The 14,184-nt window shown below is 34.4% G+C and overlaps 2 protein-coding genes and 1 non-coding gene across 7 annotated transcripts; 1 reads left to right on the top strand and 2 right to left on the bottom strand.

Annotated features, from left to right (window-relative positions):
- Positions 1–2,920: 2,920 nt before the first annotated feature.
- Positions 2,921–5,368, bottom strand: LOC116126061. Of its 5 annotated transcripts, XM_031411770.1 has the most exons (5): positions 5,282–5,368; positions 5,015–5,145; positions 4,156–4,758; positions 3,629–3,970; positions 2,921–3,451 (listed from the first exon to the last, which is right to left on the bottom strand). In XM_031411770.1, exons 2-5 carry the CDS (start codon positions 5,141–5,143, stop codon positions 3,176–3,178), a joined length of 1,350 nt encoding a protein of 449 aa, XP_031267630.1. In that variant the 5' UTR covers positions 5,144–5,145; positions 5,282–5,368; the 3' UTR covers positions 2,921–3,175. The 5 variants fall into 5 exon arrangements, with proteins under 5 accessions (XP_031267630.1, XP_031267627.1, XP_031267629.1 ...); XM_031411767.1 differs by having other exon boundaries at positions 5,015–5,367; XM_031411769.1 differs by having other exon boundaries at positions 4,156–4,719; positions 5,015–5,367.
- A 5,911-nt stretch (positions 5,369–11,279) lies between these two features.
- LOC116126089 (G-type lectin S-receptor-like serine/threonine-protein kinase At5g24080) lies at positions 11,280–12,939 on the top strand. The gene is made up of 2 exons (XM_031411800.1): positions 11,280–11,821; positions 11,908–12,939. The coding sequence occupies exons 1-2, from the start codon at positions 11,384–11,386 to the stop codon at positions 12,904–12,906; spliced, it is 1,437 nt and encodes a 478-aa protein (XP_031267660.1). The 5' UTR covers positions 11,280–11,383; the 3' UTR covers positions 12,907–12,939.
- A 200-nt stretch (positions 12,940–13,139) lies between these two features.
- LOC116126097 lies at positions 13,140–13,229 on the bottom strand. Its single transcript, XR_004127434.1, has one exon. It is a non-coding gene; the product is annotated as a small nucleolar RNA snoR114 (small nucleolar RNA).
- Positions 13,230–14,184: the final 955 nt, after the last annotated feature.

Here is a 14,184-nt window from a genome sequence, read left to right as displayed (position 1 = left end):
TGGGCGTATTATGTTGGTGTTTGATGGAGGATCGGAATGCACCGAGGGATAAAACAATGGGCAGCAATGACAGCAACCACTGAGAAAGAGACCTGCAAATGGTGAAACAAAAAATGTGGCTAAAAATCGATCCCAACAATTTCTAAAAGCTTGTGTTAACGTACATGTGTCTCTTCCAAACACACAAACGGATAAAAACTTCGATCGGATTTGGAGGCCTTGTGGATAGCCTCACTGAAGTGGGAAATATGATCAATTTTTTCAAGTTTCTGGTACAGAATAATAATTTTGGTACTCTTGTAAGCTCTGTCATGCTGTTTGTTCTCTAAAATAGTGCAGGGCCCTTTTGTTGCACAATTTTTTCACTACTATATTCCCTATGTTATCCAAAATACACATTTATTTTCTTATTTTCAAAATATTATTCTCTATTATTCAATTCTTTTTAAACCCCTAGATTTATTAATTTAACTAAACACCCCTTAATTTTTTTTTTTTTTAGAAATTGATAAAAATACCTTAGCAACACACGTTTGCCAGATTCTAGCTACCACTATCAGAAACTGGTCGAAATCTAGTATAATAGCGTACTACTAGTTGGATCTGGTCGGTAGTGTATTGATCTAGCTTTTTTCGACTAGATCCACAGTGGATTTGGCCGAAAAAGGCCAGATCTTTGGTCGTAATTAGTCGTCAACGACGACCGAGATATGGCCATTGTTGACGACCAAATCGGCCAAATTTGACTGTCAATGGCCAGATCCACTGTGGATCTGGCCGAAAAGGTCATACGGCGCACGACCTACTAGATCCAGCCGGTCGTGCACCGATACGGCGACTCCGCCACCCTCCGACAGTGGTGGCAGGCTGTCAGTATTTAATGGGTAGGTGGTGGTGTTTTTGTTAATTTTTAATATTTTATTATAAGGGTATTTAGTAAATAAACAAACTTATGAGGTATTTTTGTTAATTTTTAAATCTTATATCGTAATAATTATCCAATTTTACTTTTTTTTTAAATATTATTCTAAAAAGTTTGAGAATAAACCAAGTGCACCCACAACAATTTGCTGGTTTTTGTTTTTACTAATACTAGTAGTGTGTTAAGAAAAGCCAACATATAAAGTTTCCTAGTCATAGAAAAGCCCTTGGTGCTGGTGGTGGCGCTGTAAGCAGCCACTATAATCTCTCTTACCTCTCCTTAATTGGTGTTCTGTTGGTCTAAAATGTATTGCTCTATTATGTGGAGTCATGTCAACAACAATATTGGCAACTTATTATGGAGGGAATTAATGTTTCCGCAATGAGATATCATATTAACCATTTATAATTATTTGTCTTACAGTGATTATCATGTTAACAAACATAAAATCCCAAGTCAAGAATAATACAAGACGTCCTTACTTAAGAATTTTCATTTTATGTTACATAGGTATTCATATTAAAAATCATTAATCATATACATTTTTAAATAATTTTTTTTTTTGTTTGGTGGTCTGAGGTGTCTGAGCCTTGCGCGTACTTCAATTAATTCTTTGAAGCTCTGAAATTAATGAGGTGATCGGAAGTGTTCGAATCAGCTTGTGTGCACTTCGATTAATCCCCTGAGCCCTGAAGTTAACTACCGAATAAACACTCTAGTGGCTACCCTTATTAGCAACCGAGGAGAATTAAACTCAAGACTTCTTGAGTAATACATCTAAGAGTCCCTATCGCCCCACCCCGCGAGTCAAGGTTGGTTAATTTTTATCAAATTTATTAAGAGAAATGAAAACCCATTGTATTTTAGAGGTTTCCCTTTATCATAGGAACAGGAAACTGTTGATAATCTTCTATACTAGAGCAACCAGCAATCTGATTGTCAAAATTTTGGCCGGACCGATGTGGCACTGTTCTTTAGCTCAAAAAGCAATCCTAATTCTGGCTCAGAGAATGAACCTGGAATATAATTTGGGGTATATGTAGTGGCCTAATGAATCTAACCGTCTTTTCTTCACTACATACTTATTAAATTGGAGCCGGCATAACTGGAGCCGGCATAACAACTCGTTTTAAGTTCTTAAAAACTCAATCAGTATTAAAATAAAAAAAACAAACAAACAAACAAACGAAAGCGACCTGAAATTAAAGGTGCGGCCATGTTTTAGGGGATGTAAAGATGCTGAGTATAAAATAATTATTCATAACTCAATCAAGTGAAGCATGTAATTATGTTTTGCTGCGTAGGATTTCCACATTTCCTTTTGCATATGTCAGGATAGATAGCAGTTTGTTTTTTTATTTAGTTGTTGAAGAATTGGTTTTCCATTGGCATCCCATCTCGAGGACAAACTTTCCAGTCAGATGAAGCAATAATTTGAGAGAAGGAAACTCTTTAGGAAACCAACAACTTTAGATAAAGATTGATGGTGATTAATGATAATGCCAACTACATAAAAAGGAATATTTTTATATAGAATTTGAAACGAAACGTAATTGCAATAATGGGTATGCACCGACTGGACAATAAAATTTTTTGGACAGAGCATCTTATCTTGGTAGCCCCACTGATGTACGTGTCTTGTTTATCAAATCATTGTTTTAACTTATCTCATATCTCACACGCTTCAACCTTCTTACTATTAAATTTGTTAATGAAAATGTTATCTTTATTGAAGTTTCAGTTGAGTTTGTCTAAGTCGCTAAGTTAATGGACTGTTACATATGTACATATATATAAGCGGTTGGATTCCCAGTACAGTTCAAAGTTTAAGTGTACGTGGTTCAACACTGTTAGACGTGACATTAGGTCCATGAAGGAAGACTGAGGAGGGGAGGAGTGTGGAAAATATTGTTTACTGCAAAATTTTGGCAGCAGAGGAAGGTTCAGACTTCAGTCTAAGCTGTCGTTGTATTCTGTTATGATTCACCAGTCAAAATTCGATGATGGGATGGCTGAAAACAGCCTCATTGACCATGGATGCAAGACAGTATTACATGAAAAATGTATGAAATATTCCACAAAGGCCTTCACCATTTTGCACCAACAAAATGCACTGTTCTTCCATTTGATGAATTACAAAATGACAACCAAGATACATGTTCTAACCTGCATACTTAATTGTGAATGAATGCTGAGTTTTGTAACCTGCATTCAATTTAATCAATTCTGCTGTACCTGTGGATATTATGGTTTTTAATACTGTCTAAAGGTTAGATTGAGGCGGCCAGGACGAAGATTAGACTGTTCTAGTAGAGATCCAGGAGCTGAGTTGGGGATGATGGATGACACACCATGAAATATATGTCTAGACTCACCGCCAAATATTAAAACATCCCCTGATTCCAAATCAATTGTTTCTGATTTGGCAATGTCCCTCTCATCCCCATAGAGGAATTCTGCTGAATCACCTATCGAGAAGGATACAACAGGTAATCCTTTCCAGAGACTCTCACGGCTCTCATCACGATCCTACGAATGAAGATACAAAAATGAGTAACAGAGAATAAAGTTCCTAAAACCCTTCAAACAATCAAGTCAATTGGGAAGCTTCAGAGTAACTAACACAGCACAAAAATCTTCAACTGACTCTAGGGGAAAAAAAAACTAAATTGCACAATGGGCAATAAGAGATATGTAGCTACAGACCTGATGGAGACCTAGTCGCCCACTGGTATTATAGAAGTTCACAATACATATATTTGGAGACATTGCAGGAAGTATGTCTTCCACATTGATTAGTAATTGTTTTTTAATCAGAGCATGTGCATCCGAGATTGCTCTCTGAACGAACTGATTAAATGCTTGAGGAATATGAGGGGGCTCACATCCATCAACACGCCTCTGTCTTTCATATTTTCGTGTCTGAGGATCCCAGTCAAGACCAAGGCAGATCATCTGCAGCCGGAGTTTTCCTCCACCTTTGTAACCAGGCTGATAAAATCCACCAGGTCCCTTACCAAGTTCTTGACAAGTCTTCACGATTTCTATCTGTAACATTTATAGATTTCCACAGAATTACCATATAAAATCAAGGGAATAGCAAACAAATAACTTTAATAAAAGCAAAATTTTCATATACACAACTTTTTTACTAGAAAAAAAGATTTAAAAACCTTAAAATAAACAATATAGTTCAGCTCATGCAACAATGAAAGTATTGAATAAAGATTCACCTGTTCAGTAAGGCTAAGGTATTGTTTTAAAAGAAACATCCCAGGCCTCAACACTTTTTGTCTAATGCTGTCATCAATCTGCTCCTCTTCATTATGGCTTTCCTTGTCTTCTATATAATGCCTACGCCCACTTCTGGATACACAAATATCAAATGGTCCGACATTAAACGAACCCGAACCTTTGGAAGAGTCTAACTTCTTATAACTCATTCCATGTTCGTACAAACCCAAACCTTCAAAAGAATCTAACTTCTTCTTATAATCCATTCCATGTTTGGAACAGCTCTTATAGGGAGATGTTTTTACTCGAGTGGACTTAGGCTTGCCCTTGTCCCGAAAAGGTTTAGAACTTGAAACACTTAAGTTCCCAGGTTGGGATGAATCCACGTTTCCTATTCGGCGCTCTGACCCCAGATCAATTCTCTTTTTCCTTCCAGGAAATTGTTTGACATTGGGCGACCCTTCAGAAAAATCCTCATTTTCAGTATCCATCTCACGCTTTGAGTGGCTTTGACTAGACGTAAATGCTTGGACATGAATAGAATTGCCCTCAAAGTGAACATCCTGATGGCTCATAGAACTTGTAACAGATGAGTTCTCAAGTTGAGATGAATCAATATTTCTATCAATCCCCATTTTCCCACAGTTAAACTCCCTATAATTACAGGCAATTTTACTCTCATCAATTAGTAAAAACTTATCTGATGGGCCTTGTATAAACATGAGCTGATACAAAAATGAAAAGCAACTTTATTTATCTAAGTTATAAACACTAAACAGCCATTATTCATAAAAAATTGACTTCTTCCTCGAAATTGAATTAAAAAGAAAAAGAGAAAAGGAAGAAAGAGACACTCACAGTTCCAAAATGAATTGATCGAAGAGTTCCAAATTGAATTGATCGAAGAGTTCCAAATTGAATTGACGCACAACTACTAGTTCTAGAACCCTTGAAACAGTTTCTCACAACATTCGTTTTTCCCGCCATCGCTAATGGCAAGCGACAAAGATTAGCCTCAATTGTACGGAACAAGAAGAACATTATACAAATCTAAGAGACAGAATACGGTTAAATGAAATACAAGAATGCGAGAGTTTGTGCGTGTTTGTCAAGCTAGGGTTTAGCCTTCATTTAATTAAATCCGTGCCGGTTCAGCTCACCAAGAACTTGATTTGAGAAGTGACAACGACGACGATTGAATTACAACGACCACCGCCATTCAACTGGGAAAACAGTGAGAAATCACAAAGGTTTTCATATTTTGGGCCACCCTAGGCCCAGCCAGTTTTGTCCATTTTATTCTTTTGGGCCCGTTTGTGTAAGTTCACGTTGTAGTAAGTAGCAACTGTAAATTGATTCGGCATTGGTTTAGAAATGGGATGAGATTTTTAATCCCTCAAATTGATCAGTATCCCTAATCCCTATTACTAAATACACTTTTATTTCATTTTAAAAAATATTTTTAATCATCATTTGATACAAAAAATGACCTTAATTAATTAAGTTTTGTGTTTGCACCCCCTTTCCCCAGTTTTAAATCTAATTAGGGTTTTTGTTTACACCAATTTTCCCCAATTTCAAACTTAATTAGGGATTCTGTTTACACCATTTTTAATCAAACAAATAAACATTTGATACAAAAAATAAAAAAAATCAATGATTTAGAAAATTAAGAGTTAGGTTTATGTAACAATTAAAAGTTACAAATTTTAAACAATAACGTAAAAAAAAAAAGCATGAGTGTATTTATAAATTATAACAATAATTTTCATTAAGGTTAAACTTGTTAAAACAAAAAAAAAAAAAAATTAAAAAAAGTAAATGATATATTTATCAATTTGATGGGAGCTAAAAATCATTTCCACCTGTTGATATGAAAATTCGCATCAACCCGAGAGATCCGATTGATCTTAGCAGAATCGGAATGAATGTGGACGTAATTACGGATAACCAGCAATTGAATAATTAAAGTCGTTTTTACTCCCTACTGTTTTCCGTTAAAAATTTCACCAAACTATTCAAACTTACAACTCGAATGTAGATAACAAAGAGAATAAGTTACTCTTAATGTTTACTACTTAGAAAAGGATCTTGTTAACGGATCGCGGTTTTTTTTTTTTTTCAATATTACCCAAATATATCGTGGGTAAATGTACTATCTCAATTCCATTCTAAGTTTATGCATCCTAATCCTTCAACGTACTAGAAACTGATGGAATCAACCTTATATTCAGTTAGACTTATAGAAGAAAGATTTAACTCGGTTAGATTTATAGAAGGGAGGATTATCCCTTACTAAAAGAGACCTAAAAGGCGTGTTGTTATTGGGGGGTCAAAAACCTCACGTTCAACCCTGAAGTTTCTGATATTCGAAATCTTTGTTGCTCGATATTTTACCGCTCTAAACTTTATTGCTCGATGTTTTACCGCTCGACTGAAATGACGAGTTATAAAATGGCGAGCTCTGAAATGATGAGCTATAAAATGGCGAGCTCTGAAATGACGAACTATAAAAACGAGCTCTAAAATGACAAGTTCTCAAAATGAGCTTTAAAATGACGAGCTCTCAAAACGAGATCTAAAATGACAAGTTCTGAGACAACGAGCTATCAAATGGGCTCTAAAATGACGAGCTCTAAAATTACGGGCTCTGAGATGATGAGCTCTCAAAACGACAAGCTCTCAAAAAGAACTTTAAAATGACGAGCTCTGAAACGATGAGCTTCGCACTTTCGTTAACGAGTTTGGAACATACCTCAGTATTTTAATGATAACTTGAGCTGTGGACCTAGGATTTGGACGATTCTTAAACCATTGAAAAACTTACTTGAAGGGCTACAACTCTTATTTTTAACATTTTGCCATATTTTATCATGCTCAGGTTTATACTCTCATCAACGAGTATGACGAGTTCTCTCTCTCATTAACGAGTTATGGTGAGTTCGTGCTCTCATTGGTGATTTATGGTGAGTTTGCACTCTCATTAACGAGTTATGGTGAGTTTGCGCTCTCATTAACTAGTTATGGCGAGTTTGCACTTTCATTTATGAGTTATGGCGAGTTCGCGCTTTCATTTACAAGTTATAGCGAGTTCGCACTTTCATTTACAAGTTATGGCGAGTTCACGCTCTCATGTACGAGTTATGGTGAGTTCGCGCTCTCATTTACAAGTTATGGCAAGTTCGCGCTCTCATTAATGAGTTATGGCAAGTTTGGAATATGCTTCAGTAATTTGACAATAACTTGAACTGCAGACCTCATATTTGGACGATTCTTGAACCGTTGAAAGCTTACTTGAATATCTACAACTATTATGTTTACTATTGTGCTAGACTCATACTTTATCACACTCAAAACTCCTTATTTGGAAGCGGCTTCAATTTTAGAGTTTGATTTGGTGACATGGGTTGTAGCCATGGCTGGTTCTTTGCGGTTGGAAGATGGAAGAGAAACTGTTGGAAAACAGAGAGAGCTCGAAATGTTCAAGCCCTTCCTCTAGTGCAAAACTATTGATACCATAATTTGCACCAACTAGAGAGATCCGATTGACCTTAGTGGAATCGGAACGGATGTGAGTGTGATTACGGATAACCAGCAATTGAATAATTAAAGAGAAAAAATGAGCGATGACAAGAGGTAATTTTTAAAGTGGTTCGGCAAGTTTGAATCTTGAGCCTCCATCCGCTGTTTCTCTTATTGAATGTGAATTACAAATAATGAATCTTTTCTTGGAATAATTGCGCAGCCCCTAGAAAACAAGTTATGATGGGTTTATATAACATCCATTTACATGATAGAGTTGAGGTAAGATTCAAATATATAGGATTAGGAAGTTGTATGATTTTCGGCTACTTTAGTTGGAATCTAAGTCAATCTGAATATCTTTCTTCTAAATTGAGCCAATTTAAATATCTTCTCTCCTAATACGGAATTATCCTCTCCGGATTTCCCGCACAACACCACCCATCCGTGGGTAGCCCATTAAGAGTTAAGTTTATGTAACAATTAAAAGTTACAAATTTTAAACAATAACATAAAATAAAGTATAGGTGTATTTATAAATTATAATAGTAATTTTCATTAAGGTTAAACTTGTTAAAAAAAAAAAAAATGATATATTTATCAATTTGATGGGAGCTAAAAATCATTTCCACCCATCCGTGGGTAGCCCAAATTGTTATGATAAATTGGAGATGGTATGAATAAACGCATAGTCTTAGGTTCGATTCCTTATATGAGCATCCATTATGTAGGTGGGGGCTGTGGCAGTAGGTTACTATACAAATCTCCTCCAAGAATTAGTTGAGGTACACATAAAGTGACTTAAATAACTTGATTAAAAAAAATCAAACAAAATCCCTTTCTTAGAAATGTCTACCACACAAAGTTTCGGCTCATAACGAAATTGTTGTTGAAAATAAAAATATGATATTGAAAATATATATTATATTGAGTTGATATATTGCAATTTTAGTGCAATTTCATGGGCTATATGGACGACCTACCCCTTTTGATCTATACCAATTAAGTGGTGCATCATAATCACGGTTGGTGAAAGTTTAAAGATCTCAATTGAATTCCCAATTAATTTCAACAACATGATATTGTCGAGCCTGAAGAAAACCAAAGTGTCCTACATATCTTTAACCAATTTTCATTATGGGGGTATGACCTTGTTAGTGATTAATTTAATTTAATACCCGTTTTATATGGTTTATCAACTCTCAAAGTGAGGTTTAAATGCCCAAAGATTTTCAAAAAGTATTAAAAATATCGTAAATATTTTTCCTTTTTATATTATTTATAGGACTAGTGATGATATTTTAACGAGATTTTTAGTAATTTTTAGGGGTATTTAATATTTTTCGAAAATATTTTTAGTTAATTTAGCATTTGATGGTGTTATTAATGTCAAAAGTTACTTACTTATTCATCGTTATTTAGTTACTATTTATAAATAACTAATGGATAATTAAAAAAATTATTTTATATTTATATGAAGAAGCCGAAGTTTGGGTTACTCTAATAATTTTTAATTATATTCCAAGAAATTTATATTTATACACTTTATTTCCATTATTTAAAAAAAAAATTATTTTTTATTAAAGTGATTTTCTGAAAATAGACTGTAGTGTAACAAAGATTGCTGACGTGGAATAAATACGTCAGCAAAGCGTGAGAGCAGTGTCAGCCGAGAGCCATAATGACACGTGGCAGGCAGAACCAGAACATCTATAATCGCACTCGAAAGGAGCCTGCAGCCCACTTATTAAAGAAGCACTCAATTGACCCTACTGGACCAGTGAATTGGATCACCCCTGGCCCCACCTCTTTTCTGCTAACTCCCCGCAACTCTTCCTCTTTGCACTCCATCACCTTAAACTACTCGCAGTAACTCGCTACATTACCTCGATACTAACCAAACTTCAATTATTTTTAATACTTTTTGTACGGTTAATTTTAGGATTAATATAACGCCTATAAAGATTATATAAAATGACATGTTAAAATATGATTGGTTGGATTAATATAAAAATTAATTTAATAAATACATATTAAATGATGATAAATGATTTTTATATTAATTTATCCAATCATATTTTAATGTGTTACTAGATTTTGTATAAATTTTGTATAAATGTAGTATTATTTTTACAAAATTATTCTAATTGTAAGGATAATCGAAAAAAAAAAAAAAAATCCTCATATGCTTACCACTTTACTGATAACACCGAAAAAAATATAATAACTCACAATCTGAATATTTTTATTAAATATTTACCGTTTTAGAGACAATATAGAAATGTAATTATATTTTATTTTTTTTGTGCTATCCGAAAGCGGCAATCATATGGGAGGTTTTTGTTTTTTAGATATCCCATTAATTTTATTTTCTTACGAGAAATGATAATTAAGTATCAAACGTATCAACGATTTTCAGAAAATATCAGATATCCCTAAAAAATACTAAGGGTTCGGTTGGGAGTTTCATGGTAACAGTTATAAGGATAAACCACCATAACAGTTTTGAAAGGTTTTTAGTAGCGGTTATGCTTAGAAGTTTATTTTCCAACGGTTCTGACAATTTTTTAAAATGATAAATTTACATATATGCCCATAAAAATACTTCAACTTCAACTAGCACTTGAGAGTTTTGTTTTTTCAATTATAAGGTAAGAGTTATTTATTTGTTTTATACTTATTAATATTTTATAACTTCAAATGTGATAAAATCTCCTTATCCTTCTTCGCCATTCTTTGTAACATCTGAAATGATTGAAAATTTGTAGCTTAATTTCTCCAAGAAAGTATCTAGAAATGAGATTTTAATAATTTTTTTTTTTATGATTGCTTAAAATTATTTTATATTTAATATGGTTGGAGACGCGCATAATATGTTAATTTTTTTTTTTTTTGGGATATAATTGGGATAGTTTTATAGTGGATATGATATTTGTGGAATAAAATTTTCAAACTAACCAAAAACACCCCATAAAAAAATTGGGGTGTTCTACAAACCCATCAAAAATATATTACACTGGTTCTGGGGGGTTTTTGAGGCAATCAAAACTAGTGCATAAAAAATCTGACAAATATTGGTTTTAGAACACTTTAAAACCAATCTAATTAAAAATCCCTCAAAACCAGTGAAAAAAAACTCCTAAACAGACCCTAAAACTAAAAGACTTATATAATATATCATAAAACCCTATAAAATATCAAATGTAGTTTTCGAAACTCGGTGTGACGCATGAGTTGGAAAATAAACCCTTTTTTTACAAATAAAACTTTACTTCAGAGAATTAGAAAACATATTTTAGAAATGTTCTGTTTTAATTTAGATAAACAAAAAATGTTTCCGTTTTTAAAAACGCTATTATAAATGGAAGTGCAAATTTTATGGTGTACAAGTAGAACAACCTCACAAAGACAGGCTGTGTACAACAACCACCCTTTGGTACGTTACTTTTTTGATCCTTTAATTAGTAAATTTATTAAACATAATTTTGACAAGTATGAATCCTCACGTCATGATGTTGCTGAGTAACCCCACTAATGAATTGAAAACGCATTTTGTTGAGACAAATAACAAAGCCAAAATGAAAGCTCCCATCCTTTTTGAGAGTTAGGGTAGTGGGATTAGGAAAGTGCTCAGCACAGTACACTCATGCCTACCTCTTTCTTCACTTTCTTCTTCTTCCCATCAATATCCGCCGGGAAATCCTAATGCACGGCGAATCCACCAGCCGGAAAAACCACCCAAGTTTATGTTCAGACTTCTTCTTGTTTGGTTTTCTCATTGTTTTCTTGTTGAGTTTTCATCATGGGTGTTGTAAATCAGATATTCATAATGGATACAGGTTAACGCTTGCTGTACCTGTTGAATATAGTGTAGGTTTTATTGGGAGAGCTTTTCTGATGGAGACTAATCAAATGGCACCAAATTTTAAAGCTGCATTGAGTGTTGAAGCCGTTAATGGGAGATACTCTTGTTCTTTAGAAGTTTTTCTTGGAGATGTCAAGGTGTGGAACTCCGGACATTATTCACAGTTTTATGTGTCAGAAAAATGTGTCCTCCAACTCACTGAACGCGGGGATTTACTGTTAAAAGGTCCAAAGAATCGAGTTGGGTGGCGAACTGGGACTTCACGACAAGGTGTGGAGGTAATTATAATTTAATTAAGCATGATAAAACCAGTCATTTTTTTCTCATAGTATTTGATATCTCTTGTTTCTTTCATTTGATGCAGAGATTACAGATTTTAAAGACGGGTAATTTAGTTCTATTGGATGCACTGAATCTTGTAAAGTGGCAAAGTTTCAATTTTCCTACTGATGTAATCCTTTGGGGGCAGAGTTTAAATGTGGCCACTCGCTTAACTTCTTTCCCCACCAACTCAACAGAATTCTACACGTTTGAAATTCAACATGACAAGATTGCTTTATACCTTCACTCAGGTAAGTGGAACTATTCTTACTGGGAATTTAAGCCTTCCAAGAACAGAAACATCACCTATATTTTTTTGGGTACAAAAGGCTTAGAGATCTACAATGATAAAGCTAAAAAAATCGCTCAGATTTTTTCATCACCAATAGACCCTCTGAGATTTTTAACACTGGGAAACAAAACAGGAAATTTAGGACTCTATTATTACTCAGACGATGAGCATAATTTTAAGGCAGCATTTCAAGCAATTAACAACACTTGTGATCTTCCCCTAGCTTGTAAACCTTGTGGCATATGTACTTTCTCCAATTCTTGCTCTTCTATTCATTTGTTAACACAAAAAGACAAGGGTAATTCTGGTTGTGGTGAAGGAGCTCCTGGAGAAGTTTTATGTGGAAGAGAAAAGGTTGAAATGCTTGAACTCCATGGAGTTACCAGTGTGCTAAAAATTGCTCCTAAAAGGGTTAACGTTAGCAAGGATTTATGTGCAAATTTGTGCATAGATGATTGTGAATGTGTTGCTGCATTATATTCTTCTGATGTAAGAGAATGCAAAATCTATGGAGTGGTTATTGGGGTAAAGCAAATTGAGAGGGGATATGGATTGAGTTATATGGTGAAGGTTCCAAAAGGTACACAGACAAGCCATGGCAAGTCAAATTTGAAAAAGTGGGTTATAATCTTGGTGGGAGTGGTTGATGGTTTGATTATTCTACTTGTTTTTGGAGGGCTCACTTACTATTTGGTTCAGAAAAGAAGAAAAAAGTTATTGGCTACTGAGACTGACAACAACACTACTTGAAAACATTGTAATTTTTTTTCTTTTTTTGGTTATTTACAGAGATAAAAAAAAACATTTTTTTGTTTGTTTTCTACATACTGATGTTCACAGAAAAGAGTTTATTCAGTTCGAATTTTAAAGTTACATTTACTAGCGTAATAAAGTCCTATTAATATGCACAAAATAAAGACCAAAATCATCAGCCCAAATGGGTGCATGTTTCAGCAAAGTAAATGACAAAAAACAAGTGATTTGAGCTCAGATGCGCACGTTCTCGCCTTGTTAAAGAGACGACAGAGAAAGACCCTTTGTTTCACATGGGCGCACAATCTAAATCACTGCTCGGTTTCTATCTGCCTGACAGTTTAACCATAGTCTTCTTTTGTTGATGTAACTTTCCCATGTGGGACAAGTGGGTTCAGTCATCCTCTTTCTGCAGTCTTAACGAACACTTTAAACGACAGGCCGTTTTCAGATCCCACTGTTAAAAAGTGAAAAAGACGCACAGAATATGATATATATTGGTCTGCTAAATTCCCCGATACCTGAGCATAGATCCTGTATTAGAATCTATGGAAATAAGGTGAAAATAACTAATCATAACTAGATAGTGTGACGGAGAAGGAGGTTTGCATTATTCTTGAGTTCTCGGTTCAAACTTTAGAGTATTTTCACAATAACATTGGTATTTACTTTTTTTTTGGTTTGTAGAATGTTTAATAGATTTAGAGATTAGTTAAGGTTAAGTAAGTAATCTAAACATCTGATATCTAAAAAAAACCACAAAAAAAAAAAAAAAAAAAAAAAGAAGAGCAACTATTATTCTGCATTAAATTCTGCCTAATTTAATCTCATAAATGATACTAAATTCAAGGCGTTCCTTCATATTTCAAATGGTCCAAAAGCCTCGCATAGGTGGAAAAGGCTAACATCGACATAAAGTTTCTAATAATATTTAAGGTAGAATAAAATATTAGTGGGCGGGTTTGGATTAAGGTGGAATAAATGGGTTGGGTTAGGCAGGTCAACCTTAACCTGACCCGTAACGAAGTAAGTTGAACCCGATAGTAACCCCGGACAGGTCGAGTTACAAATGGCAACCCGCAATCTAGCGGGTTGCTGTTTTGTCTCTTTAAAAGAGACCCGCCAACTCGCTGGGTTGGCTGTTGTCAACCGGCAGGTTGATGTTATGGAATAACGGCACACTCGTGGGTTGACAACAGCCAACTAGTGGGTTGGCCAAAAAAAAAAATTATTATTTTTTAAAATTACCTTTACCCTTGAAATATAGCATTTTAT

The sequence above is a fragment of the Pistacia vera genome, unplaced genomic scaffold (assembly GCF_008641045.1).
Source record: "Pistacia vera cultivar Batoury unplaced genomic scaffold, PisVer_v2 Contig174, whole genome shotgun sequence".
Lineage (NCBI taxonomy): Eukaryota > Viridiplantae > Streptophyta > Magnoliopsida > Sapindales > Anacardiaceae > Pistacia > Pistacia vera.
The sequence above is the reverse complement of the archived record's forward strand: the minus strand, read 5'-3'. Positions and strand labels throughout refer to the sequence as shown.